This window comes from Typha latifolia, chromosome 2, assembly GCF_019914945.1.
Source record: "Typha latifolia isolate L0001 chromosome 2, TyphaL0001v2, whole genome shotgun sequence".
NCBI classification, from domain to species: Eukaryota; Viridiplantae; Streptophyta; class Magnoliopsida; order Poales; family Typhaceae; genus Typha; species Typha latifolia.
The window spans coordinates 6,053,246-6,077,393 of NC_133087.1; the positions used below are offsets into that span (position 1 = coordinate 6,053,246).

Sequence of the window (24,148 nt, forward strand, 5' to 3'; positions counted from 1 at the left end):
TGCGTTAGCACTACATAAATAAGTTCGCATTGCATACTATAAACTCATACTAACTACCCAAAAATTTATGCAAGCATAATAATAATCCGCACACCATAGTATAAATCCACATTCAAATTCGCACTAAGACATATCATTTTAAAGGATAGAAATATATCTAAGAGAAGAATGTGAACTAATAATATATATAGCAGTATCACGAGTTGCACTTCTCTTGGTAATAATTAAACTCCTCTTCCTCCTAAATTTATGCATATATATATATATATAAGACTAGATCTTTCATAATAAAACTAGTACCGTAGAGAGTGGTAGGTGCTGCACTTTGCTAACATTGCTAGCCCAATGGCAAACTTGTGGGGTCGTCGGAACGAAAGAAGAGGACAAAGATGTAGTCTTTTGTGCATGGCCTGCAGAGTAGCTTGCAGGAGGCGCATGGCAAGAGCAGCAAGAGCCTCCCTCTTGTTGGTTGATCGGAGAGATGAGAGAGGTGTGCTCTTGCAAGGAGAGTATTTTGTTGGAGGAAAGCGTGTTTGCAATGCTTCGTCAGAGGAGAGATATGAAAAGGTTGAGAGAACTCAGCGCTAGGCTCGGAGGAGGCAATGGCTACCTTGAGATATATATATAGAGAGAGAGAGAGAGAGAGAGAGAGGAAAATAAAACTGTAGCCGATTAGACCAAAAATTATTATTATCAACTCATAAGGTAAAATAATAATTTCAAGGTATTAATAAATTAATTTTTAAAAATTATATGAAATAAGGTGAGAGAGTTGTTCCTCAATCTTCGGAGAATGCAGCGTTGTATTAGAAAAAGTACTCTGTTCCAAACATTTCCTGGAAGTAGAGAAATATGTTCCTCAGTCTTTTTCGCCACATCGCGTATAAATTAGTATTACAAAAATAAGGTAAGATGTTTAGTTACTACACTAGCTTATTCTAAAATAAAGAGGCTTATTTTAGAATAAACCTATTCTTATTCCACAAGAATGGGCGCTAAATGATCAAGTCATCTCCTGGTGCAGGGCAATCAAAAGAAAACTTCCAACTTGACAACTCGAGTCGATATCCAAGATCTTGCAAAGTTTTCTACAAATAAATTCTGAGAGAGACCATAGCCATTAAAAACAAATATTTCAAATGAAGCACTGCATCTCTTCCATTTTCAGTCGGTGGTGCAAAACCTAACTTGAGTATACAATGTGCACAAAAAGCAAGTTTGGCTCATGAGATGCCTACTATCTGAAATTAAACAAGGAAACACATGTTCAGCAATCAGAATACTAGGCAATTCCTGAGTGAGAAGTATATACTGGTCTACTTAATTTGATATGTAATCCTCACTATTTCGATCAACATCAACAACAATCTAAAGGAATGAGAGATCAAATTAGTCCAAATTAAGCATATCTAATCAGTTTCTGCTGACTAAAGATGATAGGATTCACTTTCTTTTTTTCGATACAGGCATACTATCAAACAGTTGTAGAGCATAAACATTTAACCTGTAATTACAACTCCCCTTAGGTCACCAACTAAAAGCCTTATTTAAATCCAATTTTAAGCTGCCATCACTGCCCTAAGGATCTCTTTTTTCCAAAGAATATCTCTTGAAAAAAGAATTCGAGAAAGCAAACCAAATTTTTAGGAAAATAGAATAAAATATTTACTACAGGGCCTACAGCCAAAAAGCCGCAACCTTCCTCGTCCAAACGCCAGTGTAAAACCAATGGCTCTCACCACAATTGCGATAATGCAATCTCGGTCATGCCGGCGGCAGAGCAACTTGGCCATACCCATCTAAAATCTAGCCTGAATTGTTTACTAAGATTTATTATGTATAGTTTAGTTGAACTTATTTTGTACAAACCTGACCCGATTTGGTTTTGAAACCCAATCCGCAATTGTCATCCGTTGATAATCCACCAGTAAAACAACATAGGAATTTTCACAAACATCTTACGTGCAAGAAAGTAAAATTAGAGCGACAGAGATCATTACTCCTTTTTTATTTCATCTTGGTTCTTCAACTTCTCCAACTCCCCGAAATCGAGCATAAACCCCTCCCACTCTTCCGACTCGTCGTCGTGGTCACCATCGACACCCACCTCGTACCTCTCATCCTCGATATCGGGTTCGGATTCAGAATCGGAATCCTCTATCGCGGGCCGCACAGGTGGGATCCTGCGGGCCATGCGGGCGTACGGATGAGCGAAGACCGCCGTGGGAAGTAGCGGCTTTTCGGTCGGACGCGAGCGCTGGGTGGAGAGATTTGGGTGCGGAATAAGGATGGAAATGGTGGAGATCGGCGCGCGAAGCTTGGTAGAGGAAAAGAATTGCTTCCGTAGCGTAGTAAACGTGCAGGTTATTGTGGTGGAGCGAAGCATCTCTATGGACGAGGGAATGGGTTTTGATTAATTGTGGCAAGGAACTTCAAACCCTTGTTGTTAGCTTCGCTTCTAGGAGGTAGGTGAAAGTTGAGAACGATAATTATTTTTGCAATCCTTTAAAAGTGGCTGCCCTCTATATTTTTTTGAAGGTTATTAGTAATGACTCAAAACTAATTAAGAACTCAATCAAACAAAGAACTAAAATAACCCTAGTTGGACAGAACCGATATCCCAACATTCGAACGCCTGGACAAAGGCTATTCTTGTGTTTGGGCATTCTAATGTCATTGGCCAAGCATTCGAATATCTTAACAAAGACTACTATCAGATTGGGACGTCATTGGTCAAACATTTTGAATAGCCGGACATTCTGTTGCTCTCATATTAGGGCATTCATTGCCGTTAGCCGAGCGTTTAAACTCTTCAATGAAAACTTCTCTTATGTTTGATCATTTGAATGCTTTTCGCCATGTGTTCGATCACCGTGCTTGAAGCCAAAATTGAAGAAGACTCTATCTTCCATTGAATAACTTTGTCTACAACTAAATAACAATATTTTGCTCATTTATCAAAGAAAAGCTAAGAAATCTATATGTACATATCCACCAAGCAGATTGATCATGCTTAAAACTTGAATTATTAGGTCAGTGGCTTCAAGAGATAATCTCATTCATTTATGGAGTTTAGTTTTCATAGTGATTAATTAGATTTCAATGATGAAATAATAGTTTTAAAAGAGTTTAATGATTGCATCCGCAATGAGGATATTTTGATGAGTATTATTTCAAATCTTTATTATAAAATTGTAATTTTGCAACATAAAATACTTATAGTCATATCTATCGACTTCTCTAAACTGGCATATTTCCAAAGAGTACTAATTTTGGGAATCTTCAATTTAGGAGAATGATTTAATTTTCATAGACAAATTGATGTAAGTTTAGGATAAATCAGTCTTTACACAATTCTTGAATAATCTTTAAAACTTAGTAATCAACTCTAGTGCTACAAAAAAAATATTGTATCAAGCTAAGAGGGCACATAAAAAAATATTAAAAGACATATCGCCCAAATGAGACTTAGTGTCCAACGGCTCTGTCTTGACAATTGCAAGCTCAGACATGCATAACCTTGCAGAACACCAAAAGAAAATTGTAAAGAGAAGTAGCAATGCATGCGCCACTTTTCATTACTAACAACCAGCTTGTAAACAAACTAGAAATAAGGAGAGTCAAGAAAAGAAAGCAACAACAAACCTTAGAGGGCACAAAAAGCTTCTAACTAGTTAGATCCTCATAAGAATGACAGCAAAAATAAAAACATCCTTTTAAGCCCTCGAACTACCAAAACCTCATTCTCCTCAGGAGTCTACCTTTCCGTGGTCGAAACCAAGAAGAAGATAAGAACCAAGGCTTGAGATCCCCCCAGGATGGGGGAGTACTAGAAGGTGAGAAGCAAAAAAATACATATTTAAAATAAAATTGCCTAGGAGGAGGAGAGAGAGGGAGACGATTGCTTGCTTTTAATGCTAGGGTATTGAAGCAACACCCACTAGAATGAACTTTGATATCATAACACAATTCTTCTTGCTCAATACTGGGAGTTAAAACCAAAGTAAGATTTCCTCTTAATAAGCAACTGTTGTGGGAAGACTATGAAATCAATTAATTATCAACATATCTGAGAAAGGATGTGTTCACATTAATTTTCTTATAGATATAAGAATCTAACTTGTCTTTATTGCCTTAAGGATATAAGAATTAGCATTGAAAGCAGAACGATTCTACGTTATTTTTCTTCTTCATTTATTTTGCTAGTAGTTGCTTTGTTGCTTGCATTGCATTTCTCAATAAATATACACATATTAACTTATTATAGAATAAGCATCTATAATGCATCCACAATTGTCATCCATTACTAATCCACGAGTAAAATAACATTAGAATTTTCACAAACGTCTTATGAGCAAGAAGGTAATATTAGAGCGACAAAGATTATTACTCCTTTTTCCCTTCGTCTTCATACTTCAACTTCTACAACTCTTCAAAATTGAGAATACACTTCTCCCATACTTCCGACTCATCGCCTTCATCACCATCAAGACCTATCTCGTGCTCCTCATCCTCGATATCGGGTTCGAGTTCAAATTCAAAATTAAAATCGTCCATCGCTAGCCGCAAGGGTGGGATTTGCCAGGCCATGCACACGTACGTGTGAGAGAAAATAGTCGTGAGAAGTAGTGACTTTATAGTCAGATAAGAGTGATGTGTGGAGAGATTTGAGTGTGAAATAAGAATAGAAATGACAGAGATCGACAGGTGAAGCTTGATAGAGGATAAGAATTGCCTCCATAGCATAGTAAACATGCTAATTATTGTGGTGGAACTAAGCAATATTATGGATAAGGGAATGGGTTTAATTAATTGTGGTAAGAAATTCAAACCTTTGATGTTGCTTTGCTTCTAGCGTCATTATACCGTCTAACATATTTTTATAGAATATTTTTCACTTTAAAACCTACTTCATATGTTATCAACTTATTACAATTACATACTCCTTTACCTTAGCTCCCTTCACTTTAAGAATAATTTTTTTCTAATATGAAATACAACTCCTTATTCCATAAAACGTTACATACTAGATTTGGATCGATCTAAACATAAAAAAATTATGAAAATTTAGGTAGTAGTAGCCTCACGAGATAGGATTCAAATAAGCTTCAATTTCACGTCAATCGGATGTCTAGATGAAAAGATATAATTAAAATAGTGGAGCAATGTCAGAACGGGGTAGAATAGTAAATATCCGATGTTGCGGCGGTCGTCAGAGGGCGGCGATAGATGGCTCATAGGGTAGGGTGGCTGATAGAGGAAAGTGGTGACTAGAATTTGAAAGCTTTGGAGGTTCTACGGTTATAATATACTTCTAGAAAGATTAAAATAATCTAACTGCTATGATAAAACGATAAATACGGTAATAAAAAAATAAGTAAACTCAATTAATTCGCAATGCTTGGATATACTTGGATTATTTGATGAATAACAAAAAAGTCTTACCTCTTTACATATAGATGTGGGGTACAATGAATCCTACTCGAACTAGCAGTAAAGGCTTATACGATTCGATCTAAAACTTACCTTAAAGATTTACGTGATTTAATTGAACTTACCTTAATGGCTTACATGACTTGCCTTAAGTGCTTACATAAGAGATAAACATGACCTAGAGATAAATATGACTTAATTATATCAGTCTTCCTTATCTTTCTCGAAATATTTCTTCGTTCCGCCACAGATAGAGACTTAACATGGAGAAACCTTAAATACGAAAGTTGTAGATCAAACGTCTTCAATCTTCTCCATATGGTTTCATAATATTTGGTCAACTAATAAATATCTGCATAATATTTTCTTAAAACTGCACAGAAGTTAACTGAACTAAACTTAGCTAATTAAATAAACTCTAACCTACTTAAACTCTAACTAAACTACATAAGCAAAATAAGTAAAATAATTAAACTCAATCCTTCAAGCCCAATATCCATGCGATGTGATCTGATTTGACCCGAATTGCATCATAAAAATAGCAAATAATCTCATTATTAAACACTATTTATTAAATATTACATCTTATACCACACACTAACTCAATTACTAATTTACTATTGATATCTATCTTATTAATTTACTTTATACGAAATCAAAAGTATTTATGATAATTTTATAAAAAATAAAATATATTTTTTTCAGTGGAAAAAGGGGGAGATCGGGCAAAAGCCCTTGAACAATCCTTATAATTTAGTAATCATCTATAATACTACAAATAAATACATTGTATCAAGCTCGAAGGGCACATATAAAATATTATAAGGCACATAGCCTAGCTGACTCCAAACGGCATCACATGCGCAATGAGTTTTGTGTCCAACAACTCTGTCACAACCATTACAGACCTAGACATGCAAAACTTTGCGGAACACCTAGAGGATGCTGGTGATGCGAATGCAAGTTATCATCACCAACATCCAGCTCGCGAAATGAAAGATAAATAAACTACAAACAAGCATGATCAGAAAAGAAAACAACAAGCCGGGGACACGAAAAGCCTCCACCCGTCAAATCCTAATGAGAATGATAATAAAAATATCTTTTGAGCCTTCGAACCACCACCTCACCCTCTCCTAGTTTATCTCCCAATGGTCAAAACCAAGTACAACAGAATGCAGATCTCAAGCACCGAAATGGGGGCGCCCCGCCCTCCCTACACCACACCTCATCGAACCTCTTTAAAAACCAACGGTAAGGTGTAGACAGGGTCTAGATGGGAAGGAAAAGATGACAGTGTAAAGAGTGAGGGGGACATGCTTATATCTGCAGAGGGACATCAAAATTGTCTGAAAAGCCACCATATCAAGCTCAAAACCGTAGTCCTTTCTCTTGTAAAACAAATCTATAGCTTCTTGGACCTTGTGGGCACCTGCATATCTATTCAGTAAAATGGCAAACATTTTCTCATTTATTACTGAGCCAGCTCTCTCTTTAGGAATTTCATCATAAAATTGTCGCATTAATTTGATCTGCTTCATCCTTCCAAGAATATCAAGCATCTCATTGTATGTCCTTAATCCATGAGCATAGCCTGGCTGCTTATTGGCCCAATTGAAGAATGTCAAGGCGTTCTTCCAATATGAGCGATTCCTCTGGAGAACCTTTATGACGATGTCTTCATTTATCTCAAATGAACACCTATCAAGTGCTGACTCTAGATCACCACTGTCCTCCATGAGACATCAGAATTTGCTAAATCATGTCAATATTAGAAATGATCAAGTCATCTCCTGGTGTAGGGCAATCAAAAGCAGATGTCGAAAAACTTTCAACTTGACAACTAGAGTCAATATGACAGTCTTGAATGTTGCCAAGATCTTGCAAAATTTTCTGCAAATAAATTCTGAGAGAGACTATAGCCACTAATACAAATATTTTGAATGAAGCACTGCATCTCTTCCATTCTCGGTGGATGGTGCAAAACCTCAACTTGAGTATACAATGTGCAAAAAAAGCAAGTTTGTCTGGTGAGATGCCTACTATCTGTAATGAAACAAGGAAACACATGTTCAGCAATCAGCATACTGGCAGTTTCTGAGTCATAAGTATATACTCGGCTATTTTATTTTCTATGTAATTCTCACTATTTAGATCAATATCAACAACAATCTAAAGGAATGAGAGATCAAATTAGACCAAATTAAGTATATCTAACACTATCTAACAGAGTAACAGTCAAACAGAGAGATTTATAGGAAAGGGGAAAACTAGAAAACAAGAGAGATAAGAGAGAAAACGAGAGAGAGAGAGAGAGAGAGAGAGAGAGAGAGAGAGAGAGATGACAACTACATATATTCAAAACAAGGAGGAGAGGGAAAAGGAAAAAACAAACACTAGGGTTTGGGATTTAAAGTTTAAAAAGAGATGAGACCAAAAGAGAAAGAGAGATGAGAGGGAAGGAAAGAACAGAGAGTGGGAAAGATACTTAAGAGAGAGAAAATAGATGAAGAATGCTCTAGTCATGCGAGATAAAGAATAAATAAAAGAGAACGCTCCGTTGAACATTAAAGCTCGTCGAAGACCGTTGAGAGAGGGTGAAGACAGCTAGGGCATGTGCAGGAAAAAAGAGGAATTAGGTCGATCTGTCCTATTCCATCACTTAATAAGATTAGCAGGTTAAATAAATAATCTTAATGGATTTAAACAACTTAATTGACCTAATACCGAACTTGTTCTTACCAATAACATTGAAAATATAGCCCCTACCATATCCTGCAGTATCCCAGTTGTATCCGGTAATTAAAATGGTTTATTTTAATATAGGATGTTCCAAAAATGTATCGGATACATATCTCAGCCATATCCGGGCCGAATACATGTGGGATACGGCGGGTACAGGGGAATGCTTCCTAGGATGTAAATAAATAGAAAGAGCAAGACACCATAGAGGAATTTACACTACCAGAGTATCAGCTCTAATTACAAGATGCGAGCATCTAGGATGTCAGAGTTTTGGCAATTTTATATGATTAAATAGAGCAGATGAAAACACTAGAGAAGAGAAATGTGCACTGGATGAAGCCAAATACTCTCTCTGACTGTAGCACTGAATAAATACAACAAATATTACGGCAGAAAATAATACCTAATAATTTGTGAGGAAATGATACATATTCTTCCTAGTATAAAGCAAAACAATTGAAATATATATAGGTTTCAAGAAAAAAGAATGATAAAAATTAATACATATCGTTAAGATACGACACTCACCAGATGATGTTGGAGGATAAAGATCAGAAACCGCAGTACATATATGTCCATCTGTTTCCTGAATCAACCAAAACTTTAACTATGCTTTCTAGCTACATGAATCTTGTGACGAATTGGCATTCAAATTGCAAGTCTTCACCTTTCTACTGATTTGATGTATCACTTCTCTCTTCTCTTCTTAAATGAATTGCTTTTACTAATATCTTGGTCCTTGGTTCTGGAATCATTCCTTTTGACTTCATCTTAGTGTAGTATTGCAATGCCTCGTATAACTTTCCTTGTGCGTGAAGTCCATGAATGATAATGGTGTATGATCTTTGATCAGGACCTAATCCACTCCTCTCCATCTCAGCCCACACAAACTCGATGCCTTTGTGATACTTCCATTCCACATACAGGTTTAATATTAAGTTATATGTATCACTATCAATTCTGCAACCAGTTCTTTCCATTCTTTGCAACAGATGACCAACATCATCAGGCCTCTTCATCACCTTTAAAATATAAGAGTAAGTTCTAGTATTTGGGGAGCAGCCCTTCTCTTCCATCTCATCCAAAAGTTCGTATACTTTTTCCATCCTCTTTATCTTACAAAGGTGCTTTATGAGAGAGTTATAAGTTGCAACATCTGGGAGACAACCTCGCTCATTCATCTCCTTGAAAATCTCAAGTGCTTGTGGTATTTTCTTCTTAAAGCATAATGCATCAATTATACAATTACAGATGGCCACATCTGGATTGATTCCTTTATCCCACATTGCACTGAACAGTTTAACCGCAGTACCAAGCTTTCCCGCTTTGGTCAAGGAGTTGATAAAAATGCCATATGTGAACAAATCTGGTTTGCATTTAGAAGAAATTATGTCATTCCAAAACCTTTTAGCATCACGATAGCTTCCTAAGACACACCAACCATTAAGAATTATATTTCTGCTCTTTATAACAGGAGGAAAGTCATCTTGCTTTTGGAGAAAGAGAGCTTCTGCCTCTTCAACATGCTTATATCTGCAGAGGGACATCAAAAGTGTCTGAAAAGCAACCATATCAAGCTCAAATCCGTAGTCCTTTCTCTTGTAAAACAAATCTATAGCTTCTTGGACCTTGTGGGCACCTGCATATCTATTCAGTAAAATGGCAAACATTTTCTCATTTATTACTGAGCCAGCTCTCTCTTTAGGAATTTCATCAAAAAATTGTCGCATTAATTTGATCTGCTTCATCCTTCCAAGAATATCAAGCATCTCATTGTATGTCCTTGATCCATGAGCATAGCCTGGCTGCTTATTGGCCCAATTGAAGAATGTCAAGGCGTTCTTCCAATATGAGCGATTCCTCTGGAGAACCTTTATGACAATGTCTTCATTTATCTCAAATGAACACCTATCAAGTGCTGACTCTAGATCACCACTGTCCTCATGAGACTTCAGAATTTGCTGAATCATGTCAATATTAGAAATGATCAAGTCATCTCCTGGTGTAGGGCAATCAAAAGCGGATGTAGAGAAACTTTCAACTTGACGAATGGAGTTAATATCACAGAGTCTTGAACGTTGCCAAGATCTTGCAAAATTTTCTGCAAATAAATTCTGAGAGAGACTATAGCCACTAAAACGAATATTTCGAATGAAGCACTGCATCTCTTCCATTCTCGGTCGATGGTGCAAAACCTCAACTTGAGTATACAATGTGCAAAAATAGCAAGTTTGTCTGGTGAGATGCCTACTATCTGAAATGGAACAAGGAAAACACATGTTCAGCAATCAGCATACTAGCAGTTCCTGAGCGAGAAGTATATACTGGTCTATTTAATTTGATATGTAATTCTCACTATTTAGATCAATATCAACAACAATCTAAAAAATTGAGAGATCAAACTTTGACCAAATTAAGCATACCTAATCAATTTCTTCTGACTAATGATAGGATTCACTTCTTTTTTTTCAATAGAGGCATACTATCAAACAATTGTAGAGCATAAATATTTAATCTCTAATCACAACTCCCCTCAGATCGCCAAACTAAAAGCCTTATTTGAATCCAATTATAAGCTGTGATCACTGCCCTAAGAATTTATTTCCAAAGAATATTTCTTTAAAAAAATCAAGAAATCAACTAATGGCTCTTGCCGCAACTGCAATAATGCACTCTGTCACGCCGGCGGTCAAGCAACTTGGTCATACCCATTTAAAATCTAACCTGAACTAGTTTTGTTTACTAAAGCTTATTTTGTATAGTTTACTACTTTACTCAAAACTTATTTTGTACACACCTGACCCGATTTGGATTTGAAACCTGATCCACCTATCTAAGACTTGATTTGTGACTTCAACCCGATATCCAAGTTCAAAACTAATTAGGGGTAGAAATATAAACAAAAAGAGATGAAATTTAGGTAAATACAAATTTGGGTGAATCTAAACGTAGAACAAATTTAAATGAGACAAAAGCACCTAACCAAAGATTTGAACCAAAAAAAAAAGTAGCCTTAAGCATGATATACTCAGTATATCATTTAAGAAAAAAATAAGAAACACAATACTCTCTCAAATAGTAGTAGCCTTAACACCTCTTGTGATATCAGTATGTATTGACACAAAAACAATAGACATGATCTAAGTTACATCTTCTATTACCCAAACAAATATTGGCCATGCAATGTTTACAATCAATCTTTCCAACATACTCTATTATCTTATTAGAATTAGAAAAAGGAAAAGAAAGAATCTATCAACACCAAATGCAGATCTCATAAACTGTAAACAGGTGGAATGACATAGCCTAAGCAATCACCTATAAGAAGCCACAGGCATCAGGATCATGCATCACTTTTGGACAAAATTAGAAACTCACTATCTATGAATTTAAGAGTACAGTATTGGTCTCCAATGACACCCACAATCCAAAATCTAATTACAAGATATAATTGAATTGTGAAAAAGCAGCATTACGCCTTATTCTCCTTCCTACCATCTTTCTAAAGATGTTCCAGCTCAAACATTTAATATGCCAGGAATAATGTAATATAAACATTAATTTAAAAGCTAAACAGATAGGAGCAAAACCGGCAATTAATGCTGATAAATTCTTGATCACAATGTAAGATTAGAACCAATAATAAATTACTTAACCTATGTATATGATATCACTCAACGAAAATCAACTAAAAGTCACAATTATAAATTAGATGACTTTATGGATAATCATCTTTTGGCCCATGATCCAATTTTGAAACCATAAATTAACTGCAACAGCCATCAAAAACATAAAGTTTAAATCCACCGACCAGTATTTGACAGCCCTGCATCCGGAGCACCTCCTGCTGGTCGGGTAAAAGCACACGGCGCCCACGGGCGGCGGTGCCACCAGCGCAGCATAGGCAGGAGCAGTGGCACCGGCGGTCGCCAAATCAGCCGCCTCTAACTCGTTACTCCCGTCGTCCGCCGCCGCGATGAGCCGAAGCCGGCTCACCTCCTCATATCCACGAATCACCAGGGCCACCACCGGTCCCACAAGGAAGACAACCAGAGGCGACAGTCGACGGGCGACGGCTTGGAAAGATGGAGAACGGAGATAGAGAGAGAGAGAGAGAGAGAGAGAGAGAGAGAGAGAGAGAGAGGAAGAGAGATTTGTGAGTTAGGGGTTCAAGGGTTTAAGTTGGATTAGCGGGTCGCGTCTGGTCGGATCGGATCCGTCGGATTGGGTTGGGTGTAAGTAGAAGAGTTACGGAAAGCTTAAGCTCGAATATAAGAACATAATACCAACTCTTCTTAGATGCTTAGATACAGAGATATTTAAACTATCACCAAACTAATTTAGACTTTAATTTATATACATCATCGAGCTATTATTCCAAACTAAACACCGTGAGAAATTAATCTAAATCACTATATCACTGAGTCATCAATTAAGCTATTGAGAGTTATCAAATCATCAAGCAATTTTCTCTATAATAATTACTTAAAATAAGAGCTGATACCTATTCATTTTACTATGATGGTTTTTGTCTCACTATTCACTAAGCATAAATTTATATAGTATTATGTTGCCGACTCAAAAAATATCTATAAATTTGTTTGCTATATGAGGTTTTTGATAAATAATTAAATTTGATTTGTTTTGCTGGAATACTACATGAAAAGTTTAATTAATTGCCACCTTCTTTCATTTAACCAGAAAATATAAATATGAAATTATTTGAAAATGACAGTGATCCTATAATATTCGGGATTAGGGAATGCTCACACAATCACACTTAGCACACCTAGTCTGAATGTGGTTAAACTAAATTCTAATGGGTCCTTCATAAGCCTAGTGGAATCAGCAGGAGCAGTACTAAGGCTATTCTCAATATTGCTATCATGCAATGAGAGGTTGGCATAGAGGAAAAGATCATCTGATACAAATATAGATGATGGTTTGAGCTCATGAAGCACAACATCTTCTACTGAGAGCCAAATCTTAGCAATGGGTCCCAAATGGTGTTCTTGGTTTCCTTCTTCCTCCTCTTTTTTTTTTCCTAATGTTGAGAAGAACCCAATAAGATACCAATTTCTAACTCTATAAGCTAATATTGCAACATTAATAACTAGATAATATTTACTGGCTACTATTCATGCTAGTGGTTTGATGACAATTGTTTCAGTATCAATTTAGGATAGGAGAAATATTATTATTGTTGTCACTATTCATATATGTAAAATTGGAGATAATCGAGTTAATAATTATCTCTAATACCAACTGCTGAAATTGCTTGATACTTAATTATAAGATTACCCCTATTCAGGTAATAGTCTTAATTATTTTTTCTCAATTAATTATCTCTCACTTAAATTGTAGGAGTTAATTAATTGGCTAATCAAGCAGCGCACATAAAATATCAATTTTAATACTTAACAGATCTAAAGATATAATCTTAATCTAGTAATTAGTTGGTACATATTAAATGCTTGTTCAAATTTGAATTGCATGTCAAGTAAATCATCTCAATCATTTAGTGTTTTAAGGGTGCAACTATTTAAACCACCACTATAACACAGTGATAAGGTATTACTAACTCAATGGCCATAACAACTTAAATCATGTGTATATAATGTTTCGACAAAAGCCGTCTAGAAAAAAAAAGTATGATATCGAATCTAAACAAATATGAGTCTGGTCAAATTTGAACTCAAGATCTTTGATTTCAATACTATGTCAATTCTCTAGTTATATATGCTGAAAACTTAATTTGTAGAGTTAGAATGGTGCAGTTAATCTCTTTATCTTTTGAAACTATCTCTTTGTCGATTAATTTGGATATTTGAAATAGTAAAATAGTCATTTGGATAAGTTGCTTAGTATCTCTCTAGGCACTATTTGCAAGGAAAAAAACTCTATTAGGCTTAGGTAATAACAAAATTGGGCTTTTAAAACTGAATGATTTCATTCTTTATATTAGGTACATATTTTTTTTTATAATAAGATGTGCATAATATATATATATAAACTATAACCTAGTAACTACTGGATGTATTATAACTTTAAATAATTTTCTTTGTGTGGGAATCAAACCCCTAGACAAAGACTTGTTAAATATAATTTCCATGATCCAAGTTGTCTGTTTTATTCCATAGTCAATTAGTACTAGCATACGTGCTTAGCAAGTAAATGCTTGAAGTTTCTTTAATTATCTTTAGGATATTCTTGTGCTTGACTAGAAATTTTAATGTCAATATTTTGACAATGTGAAGAACTGATAATGACCCAAAACTTATCCAAGACTCATGCATTTTTCTTTAGTTTTATTTGCTTGACAAGTTAATAAACGTCTCAAGAGGCTTATTAATTTATTTCCTATAATCAGTATTAGAAATTAAGAGCTTGCTGTCTTTTGCTCTAAGTTTAAGTTTGAAATTTTATAAATTTTATAAATCAATTTAGTAGATAGTTTTTGAATTGAATTCACTGATGATATGTAAACACACAGTAAGCAAGAAAACTATGCAAACATGCGATATACAAAATTATGTGTGTGAAAAAAATCCTTTATTAATAAGAGTTAAAAAAAATATAAGATGACTTACAGATCGCCCATTAATATCTACGACTACAAAAATCTATGCTAACACTAATCTAGGAGATGAATACCTACTAGATTAATACTCAATAATATGCACACAAGGACATTAACCACAATTCAAAAGTAATACAAACATGTGAGATTTTGACATGAAAAACTCCATAAAATCCATAGGTAAAAACTATGAATCCTTTTTCATAGGAATAAATCAACTACTAATAACAAGCAAATACAAGAACTTATAAACTATTCACTGAATCTTATAACTTTACATGAATATTCTTGCTTACTAAAACGGGGGGATGTTTCAAATGGTTGGTTAATTGATCTCAGTGATCATCGAGATCAAACAACCTATCTTAATAACCTTGAGACAAAAACTCCTCTAAAGAGAAAAAAAAAACAGCAATAATGATAAAAAAAATCACTAATAAATTATGCCTCTATAAAATCTTCTAATCACCAAGAATACTTCAGAAAAACGTTTCTAGGACTCCAAATCTCTTCAATTAATGTTAACCTTAAACATAGGATTGTTTTGATTTATATTTGTGTAGAGTAAGTCAGGTAAAGGCTCAGCCTTCATATCAGCCTTCATACCTCGGGCATCAAATCGCAAGATTTCATTTGAATGAAGAGTGGTTGTTTGAACCCCCAAGGGCTTTTTCTCATACTACTTTGAATATCATGAAACCATTCGAACACTACAAAGACAACCGTTTAAATGATATGAACTATTAGAATGCCCTTCCATTGATCCAAAAGATGTTTTAACTCATTCTAACTCTTGTAAAGTTGTAATATATAAAAATTTAACATGCTCTTACGAAGCACTCTAAATACATCTGAATAGATTTTTTGTACATAAATTACCAATACAATATTCTAACAAATTATATCTGTAATTACTTACTCGACTCCCCTTCATTTAATTGATTCTCAATTTTATTTTGCAACTCTCGAGATTAGTAATCTACCTCTGTGATCCTTGAGACAATAATGATCATGAACAATGATTTACTTAGAACTCCACCAAGACAAAATCTTAAGGTAACATCTCTACTTTCACAAAAAAATAAGGACTCCTCTTTCAATCTTCCAAAAATGTATGATAACATCTATAAGAGTCTTCATCAACTTCTCTCCTAATTTCTCCCTTCGATATATCACACACAAAAAAAAAGTTTTGCCCTATTTCATCTCAAATCTGAATATAATAAGTCAAAGATTCATCAGTGCATTTGAACAGCCAAGAATTTAAAGGCGAATGATGATACTTCACTTATTCAATGTTGGTAATGTCATGTATTTGACATGAATTTTTTATTAACTTTGAGCTAAGTTTTAAGTGGGGCCCACACATTATTAATGATAGTTTAATGGTGAAATTAATTTAGCTCAAAGAGTATTTTATTATCATATATTCACTTAGTCAAATCCATAAAGAGAAGTGAATGAAAATTGGCTCTAAAGTAGGTATCATGGCAATGAAAAATAAAGAAAAGTGAGTTTAGTACCATATTGGATATTTAAGAAATGTTAGTATGGTATATAAGTAACAAACTTCTTATGGGCTTTGGGCCTCAAAAAGGGTACCTATTTTATGGGTAAAAATTACTATACAACTTAACTCACACACGCGCGCTGCTCAGCTCGGCTCAGTTCAGTTCGCACGCACCAATCAAGTCCAATTTTTATTTTTTGCCTAATACAGGTTCAAATCTAGTTTGGTTCGGGGTAGAAGTGGTGTGTTCCTTCGATGAATCAGTCAATTAGTTGGTTAAACCCGAAATGGTGCATCTCGTTCGAGTCTGCATTTGAGAGAGAGCACAGCACGGTTAAGGTTGAGCAAGGCATTCAAAAGTTTGTATCTTGGGAGATCGACGTCCACTGTTTCAGAAGCAATCGGTGGAGGGTGAATTGGTCTTAAGGAGATAGTGTCCAACACTAGACTCGACTATTTAGAATTTTATATTCTGTAACTTGTAAGTTTATTTAATTTATTTATTTTGATAAGTTTTTTTTTTGACACTTTGGAATCAGATTGTTACCGCCAGCAATCTTAAGACCATTTCTTTAGTTGTTACTTTGATTCCAATTAGTGTTCTTTTCTTCTGATCGGATTTTTATTTTTCTTTCATTCTTTTAGATGGCTGAAATAGTATTCTCTCCTATCACTGCTCCTCTAGTATCTACAGTTCATGGAGTGCAAAATTTAAGAGATGGCAACAGGAAAATGCTCTTTTATCGACCACCTTGAATTTTGCTAAATTCTTACATGAAGATATGCCTGAACTCCGAAAAGAGGAAACTGATAGGCAAGTAGTTGCTGCAATGGATGCATGGAAGCATGCCGACTTCCTTTGCCGAAATTATATTCTCAATGAACTAGACAACTCGTTGTATAACGTGTATAGTTCAATAAAAACGTTTAAGGAATTATGGAAATCTTTAGACAAGAAGTACAAGACAGAAGATGTCGGTGCAAAGAAATTTGTAGTCGGTAAATTTCTTGAGTACAAGATGGTTGACACTAAACCAGTGATTAACCAGGTGCAAGATCTTCAAGTGATAATTCATGAGATTCATGCTGAAGGGATGGTGATTAATGAATCATTCCAAGTGGCGGCTATTATAGAAAAACTGCCACCGTCTTGGAGGGATTTCAAAAATTACCTAAGACACAAGTGCAAGAAAATGACACTTGAAGAACTTATTGTCAGATTGAAGATTGAAGAAGACAATCGTACTGTTGAAAAGAAAATTGGAAGCCAGTACGTGTCAAAGGCAAATGTTGTGGAGTCCACAAAGGACAAGAAAAGGAAACATACCGGCGAAGACTCTAAAAGTGTCAATGCAAAGAAGTTCAAAGGCAAATGTTATGTTTGTGACAAGCAAGGGCACCGTGCTCAGGACTGTCGTTTGCGAAAAAAGGAGGACTCAAAGAAGAACTCTGAAAAGAAGAAGCCACAAGCCAATATAACTGAAGTAGAGAAACATTCGTTCTGATGTCGATATGACATGCACCTTTCTGCCTATTGTCTCGAAGTAAACCTGATTGGTGGTAATCCTAAAGAATGGTGGGTAGACACTAGAGCTACTCGACACATTTGTGCCAATAGGTGGATGTTTTCATCTTATCAAACTGCAACAGATGAAAAACTTTACATGGCAATTCAGTAACTTCTAAGGTGGAAGGAATAGAGAAGGTCGTGTTAAAATTGACTTCAGGAAAAGAACTTACTTTTAATGATGTAATGCATGTGCTCGACATTCGAAAGAATCTAGTTTCGGTGAAGATAGTGTCCAACACTAGACTCGACTATTTATTTTGTAATCTATTTTTTTGATCTGTAATCAAAAATTCAGAATTAGCAAGTTTTTGAGTCTGTTTTTTTGAATTAGCAAGTTTTTGATTTTTTAATCTATTTTTTTGAATAAATTTATAATTATATTCTGTAATCTGTAAGTTTATTTAATTTATTTATTTTAATCATTTTTTGACTCTTTAGAATCAGATTGTTACCGCCAACAATTCAATTCATCTTTTGAATACTTTGACAACTTAGGTTATATTTATGTACTCTTCATCGAATATTGTGCCACAACTTATACTTAACTTAATTAACTAAGGAAAGATATATTATATATAATTTTATTTGATCACAAACTTGCTAATTATGGCACCTAACAAAGTTGTTAAAAATATTTTACCTGCAAGTAATGTGTTCAATGATGACTTAAGAATTATAACAAGAGTGATACCTTATCAAATTAAAAACTTTGGTGATACATCTGTTCTCTTTTTCTTGTTCTGATAGTAAAGATTGATGCAAATAAACATAATTGATTAAGCAATTTCTTCAAAATGACAAAAGTACTTCTACAGTTGTTAAAGTAGAGGACCATTAAAGCATAAAGTGTATGCTTGTTTAATTTAGGGCAATTTATTAAAATCATTCTAACTATTGCTTTTTATATTATTCACATCCTACTCAATACTCAATATAAATTTATCATTAGACATTTACATTTTACTTATAATGTATGAAAAATACTGTGAGTTAATGTTAATATAACAATAGCTGATAAAAAAATAAATAATCTTACTTATAAAATTTTAAAATTAAAGTATCTAAAATTTCCCTCGTTTAACTTAAAAGAATATTAAATTTCTTTCCTACTCTTTATTTTACGTACATAGTTAATTTAGCTTATCTATATAATTACTATCCGTTAAAAAAAACTAATGCTTACTGTTTGTAAGGCATTAAAATAAAACGCAAAATTCAAATAAATACAATAAATAAATAATGTAGAATATTTTAAGAATTTTCCCTCTTAATTTAAAGTTGTGATTGCACTAAAGAAATAAATAACTCAAAACAGATTTAACTTTCTATAGCTAGCCCAAATAAGAATAAGAAACAAGCACTTTTATTCAAGAATACTACATTGATATTAATGCACTCTTTAGGTGCATTCATAATTCCCCTTAAATTATAGAGGTAGTGGAAATCTTGAGTGGTGTCTAGCCATGCATATGATGTTGTTCATGTAGCTACTGTTTAAAAGATACAGATAAGACCGAGTTTCTAACCAAAGTATTATTGCTCAAGGAGAAAAAAGAAAAAAAGAATTCTTACACTTTCCAAACTATTTTCTAAAACTACTATAATTTTTACAAACTCAGCAAGTCAAGTCACTAAACCATTAGCTGGAGAAGTGATTAATGAGTAGCTTTCCCTAATAGCGATTTATAAATCACTTTTCTGAGAGGGAGAGTGCTGTGTTAAATACAATTCTTGATAGGTCTCATTTGCCAACCAGAGAATAGAATGGCACTCAATTTCTTCCTTCTGGTCTGCTGATAGATTGCCGCCGCAATCCTCGGGGGGGCAGTTGGCTTCGAGATATCGTATTATTCCTGCTCGTTTTAATTTTAATTTTATCAAAGCCACCAACTTAGTCACATGGGTTATTTCATTATTTATATCTAGAGCTCCAAAAACTTAATTCGTTTTATTTTTCTTAATTTCTTCTCCTATAGCTTTATATATATATATATATATACACACACACACACACTCTAGGTGGCAACGCATTTGAGGGTTCCTATTGGCCAGGTTGTTCGTTAGGCAATGTGTCAAAGTCACAGGAACTTCAATTATTGAAGAAGGTGGTCCATTTTAAGTTTTGAAAATGCCCATAAAATGAAGCTCCAATTTAATCTCTCCCTACATTCATAACGCCAAGTATATGACTGTGCTAAATTAATGCAGTCTATTATAAAGTCATAGAGAAAAGTACAAATCACATTATGCATTTTAACTATATTATAAAATAAAACCCTCTTTTTTAAAAAAAAATTTTATATAAAATAAAACCAAATTATCAATGCAATTTGATCATTATGTTAACTAAAATATAGAACCAAATTAAGCCTACAAGACAGCTTGGAGACAAACCAAAATACAAATTTTACTAAAAAATTCACAATCACAGTATCAAATTATACAAGATAAGTGAATTTAAAACTACTGTTATTTAGTGTCAAAAGTCACATTAAGGATGATTTGGAAAATATCATTTGAAATACATAAGATGCCCTACTTTTTGTTTCATTCCATTATGTGCTTGTTAAATTAATTTTAACTTACCATATTATTTTAGCGGGCAGGAGGCTTTCATTTATAAATAATAATAATAAATCTATTTTATTTATAATATAGTTAAAATATAAGGGGGTTATAGCTAATTTTCTCTAAAATCTCTATTTGAGTAGAAGATTCCGTACAACTCTAGAAGTAGGAGTTCCTAGCTAGAATGTACTTGGAAAGGCTAGAGCCGTGCATGCAACATGCAACATGCAATATGCAATATGCAATACAACTACTTAAGTCCTTGCAGTAGTATAGGTTACCTCGGTGATCTATCCAACTATAGAATTAACCTTATAAACTGGGTAAATTTAATCAATTGTCCTAGTTGTACTAAATTTTAAAAAAGGGGTCTTTTTTATACATGTACAGTTGCTTTCTCAAGGACATGCAAATCGTAAAAAAATAAAAAAATAAAAAAGGACATGCAAATCGTACGTATGTAATTAATAATTGAGATTAAATTATGCGAGCTTCAACTGCAAGGGAAAGCTGTGGTGGTCCTGAGGCTGGAAATAATTCTCAATTATAGCTTCCACTGCTATATATAATTATTTGAAGTTGCTCTGAAGTGCCTCCAGATCATTATTATTTACTACTCTAAACTCTCTTACTCGATCGACCAACGCATGCATGCATGCGAAGGCTACGTCTAAATGTTGTACATGATAAGTACTGATGATTGCATGATAGGACGTACGTACGTGAGGATTTCATAAGTAGTATCTCTTTATCTCTACCTACCATCATACATTTTGTAAATGTAATTTACTCCAAGTTTATTTTTAACTCGAATGTTCTAAATTAATTATGGTAAGAGTAGTTTGATCATTTAGTTAATGGACAGGAAATATTGTCGAACTAGTGAACCACGTTGATCGCCGATTGTTTTAGATGAAAAATTAAACAAGAGTAACGTACTATATGTATTAGAAAATACTATTCTGATTAGAAAGGATGTAGATGTCTCCCACCTCGATCCAATCCCCTGCCATTCTCTCACCATCGTATATAGGCCCAGCCACATTCAATAGTTCCCATCCCAACCTCAAGAAATAAACTAATAAGAAAAATACAAGTTGGCGTGTGATTCGATAAAGGAGTCCTCTGTGATGATTTGAAATGAATCAAAACAATTAATAACAAATAAAGCTCTAATAGTTACTCATTAGTCTAAAAAACTTAAACAATCAAATCACTCCTTCAAAGGTTACGTGCGGGAGATCTCCATGGAATGAGATTAAGCTCCCGTCCCTTTCTCATCCCCACCACCCCCAGCCTGGTTATTCTGCTCCTCCTCCTCCTCCTCCTCCTCCTCAGCATGCATATCTTACGTGAAGTTGGACAAAAGATGGGGCTCAAAGAGCATCGCATAATTAACCCAGACACAATCACATGCATGCAGGTATAGCTAACCGGTCGATGAGCACAACACCAAGAATATATTTATAAAGATCGATGGAAATAACGACGATGACAATTATTTAAATTAACCCCGGCCCCCAATACCATCTCAAAAATGAGAAAAAGAAAAAGCTCAAACTTAGCCCCACACTCTTCGTACACCAAAATAATATTCCAACATAGATACATTATGGAAAAAGAAAAATAAATAGAAAGATCTGGAAGAGAAAAGAATAACAAATTATGTAAAAACACTCGTAACAGTAGTCTTAATGATTAATCAAGGCTTGGGTGGCTCCTCGGACTTAGCCGGCTCAGCGGCCGGCTCGGCCGGAGGATGTGTAGGAGGTGGGTCGGTGCCGGTAGGAGCATCTGTGGAGGTACTCGCCTCCACCTTCTCTTTGATCTCCTCCTTCTCCTCCTCCTCCCCCTTCTTCTTCTCCTCCTCCACCACGACTTCCCTCGTGGCCTCCTCAACCGCCGCCGCAGGAGCTGGCTCGGCGACGGGGGCTTCCTTCGGGATCTCTTCGGCGGGGAGGAAGGTGGCGACCTTCTCGAAGAGGAAGAAGATGGGGCCCGAGACGAGCGCCGGGCCGGTCTTTTCGGCGACCTCGCTAACTTGCTTGGAGCCGGGGAAATCTATGGTTGGAATTAATTAACCTTCGGATTAGATTAATTGCCATAGGTACAAACATATTATAAGGAAGTAATTAACTAGATGATGTGTAAAATAATTACCAATCTTGACTAATTCCTCGAGAAACTTGGTGACTTCTGCTGGGTGTTTCTTGACTGCGCTCGTTTTGCGTTCCTTAACCAGAGTCTGGAGATATATATATATGTATATGTATCTACGTATTACTTAACTCTGTTTATGTATATATACATCATAAATGGAAGAGGAATTTAATAAAACCTTGATATTAGCAGGAGAAGCTTCATAGATCTCTAGAACTTTAGGCTCGAGCTCAGACTTTTTCTCCTCAAATTCCTTGTTGATTTCCTCCTGTATACATACATAGGAGAATATATAATTAGATACTAATTAACACATAAGAATAAGTTCAGAACTAGACAATAGAGCAACATAGAAGAAAAAGGAACAACCTTGGATCCATCAAAGGCCTTGGAGAACTCAACTGCAGCAGCCTTCTTGCCGCTGGGGCCAAATAACTTCTTCACCTGAGGAACAACCTTAGTTTTCCAGTAACCCATCTCTCTCTCTCTCTTCTTGTTTCTGGTAATCAAAGATAAATAACCAAAGATATTATCAAGATTTAATCCTACAAAACAAAACAAATTAAAGAGAAAACTTCATGCCTAAAGACGAAGAACTAGAGAGGAGGAAAACTTACACAGCGATCAATTTCCTCCTCCTCTATTCTCTCTCTCTCTCAATCCTTTTCTGTACAGAAGGCTAATGTTAGGGGCCAGGATCAAATTAGCTTCGTGTGGGAGATATAGAAGGCATTGCCACGGAAAGCTCCTCAGACTTGCACGAAATTACGACCATGCCAAGACCTCCCAAAAATGATTAAATTTGAGCTGGTCGATACGTGGATGCAACTTTTGGACGGAGAGGCCAGGCACGATGCCAGCTCGGAGAGCCGTACCGACCGCACGATGACGCCACGGACGGTCCCGATCGTCCCGTCCCACGAGAACCGCTGGGGCCCACCAGTTGGGCTCGGCAATAGAGACAGCACGTAAAAGGACACTCCGGTCTTTTCGCACGGACGGGTGGCATGCACGTAAATTCCCCCTCGGAAGAGGGGCGGGGACCGGGATGCGAGCCGTTTGACAGCTGGCGCTCTCCCAATTGGTGGGTCCCACTCGAGGAGGTTTTGTCCCGCTGTAGACGAGAGAGAGAAGCATATACCTGGGTGCGCCACGTCGTCGAACTGGAGGGGAAACGTTAAATGAGTCCGGGAATTTTGAAATTTTATTTGTTAAATGGGGAAACGAGTTATTGTTTGCAACGGCCCAATAGGGGGGGGGTAGTGGGAGGAGGACCCCACGGAGCCTTGTTGGTGTTCCCAGGAACACATGGCTTCGCTGGCCGGGGGGGGGAAGACAAAGCCGCGGTGGCGGTGGCTTCCTCCTGTCTGTTTTCAATATATATTGGCCCCTCTTTTCCTCTTACCTGTCTCTCAGTAATTTGTTAAAAAAAAATAATAAAAGAGAGAGAGAGAGAGAGAGAATTTGAAACCTACAACAGAAAAAATTTAGTAAACTTTGGAAAAAGTAAATTAATTTCCAATCTTCGCACTTGAGTTTACTATTTTTACTATATCTTCTCAAGTTTAACGATGGTCTACAT

General features: G+C 35.5%; 2 protein-coding genes and 1 long non-coding RNA gene across 3 annotated transcripts; all 3 read right to left on the minus strand.

The window, feature by feature from the left end:
• Positions 1 to 785: 785 nt before the first annotated feature.
• LOC140782202 (uncharacterized) lies at positions 786 to 2,590 on the minus strand. Its single transcript, XR_012107826.1, has 2 exons — positions 2,001 to 2,590; positions 786 to 1,241 (listed from the first exon to the last, which is right to left on the minus strand). It is a non-coding gene; the product is annotated as an uncharacterized lncRNA (long non-coding RNA).
• A 3,589-nt stretch (positions 2,591 to 6,179) lies between these two features.
• LOC140782960 (putative pentatricopeptide repeat-containing protein At3g15200) lies at positions 6,180 to 12,296 on the minus strand. Its single transcript, XM_073129876.1, has 3 exons — positions 11,990 to 12,296; positions 8,707 to 10,432; positions 6,180 to 7,479 (listed from the first exon to the last, which is right to left on the minus strand). Exons 1-2 carry the CDS (start codon positions 12,078 to 12,080, stop codon positions 8,850 to 8,852), a joined length of 1,674 nt encoding a protein of 557 aa, XP_072985977.1. The 5' UTR covers positions 12,081 to 12,296; the 3' UTR covers positions 6,180 to 7,479; positions 8,707 to 8,849.
• Positions 12,297 to 21,847: 9,551 nt separating this feature from the next.
• Positions 21,848 to 23,317, minus strand: LOC140781867 (plasma membrane-associated cation-binding protein 1-like). The gene is made up of 5 exons (XM_073128142.1): positions 23,184 to 23,317; positions 22,936 to 23,065; positions 22,745 to 22,834; positions 22,567 to 22,651; positions 21,848 to 22,467 (listed from the first exon to the last, which is right to left on the minus strand). Exons 2-5 carry the CDS (start codon positions 23,041 to 23,043, stop codon positions 22,109 to 22,111), a joined length of 642 nt encoding a protein of 213 aa, XP_072984243.1. The 5' UTR covers positions 23,044 to 23,065; positions 23,184 to 23,317; the 3' UTR covers positions 21,848 to 22,108.
• Positions 23,318 to 24,148: the final 831 nt, after the last annotated feature.

Bases quoted from the DNA above. Each gene is read 5' to 3' on its own strand.
- LOC140781867 (XM_073128142.1), bottom strand. From the start codon at position 23,043: ATGGGTTACTGGAAAACTAAGGTTGTTCCTCAGGTGAAGAAGTTATTT. The intron at 22,835-22,935 runs GTTGTTCCTTTT...GTATGTATACAG, and splicing joins AGGCCTTTGATGGATCCAAG to GAGGAAATCAACAAGGAATT. The intron at 22,468-22,566 runs GTAATTATTTTA...TTCCAACCATAG, and splicing joins CGAGGAATTAGTCAAGATTG to ATTTCCCCGGCTCCAAGCAA.
- LOC140782960 (XM_073129876.1), bottom strand. From the start codon at position 12,080: ATGCTGCGCTGGTGGCACCGCCGCCCGTGGGCGCCGTGTGCTTTTACC. The intron at 10,433-11,989 runs GTCGGTGGATTT...GTTCCATTTCAG, and splicing joins TGCAGGGCTGTCAAATACTG to ATAGTAGGCATCTCACCAGA.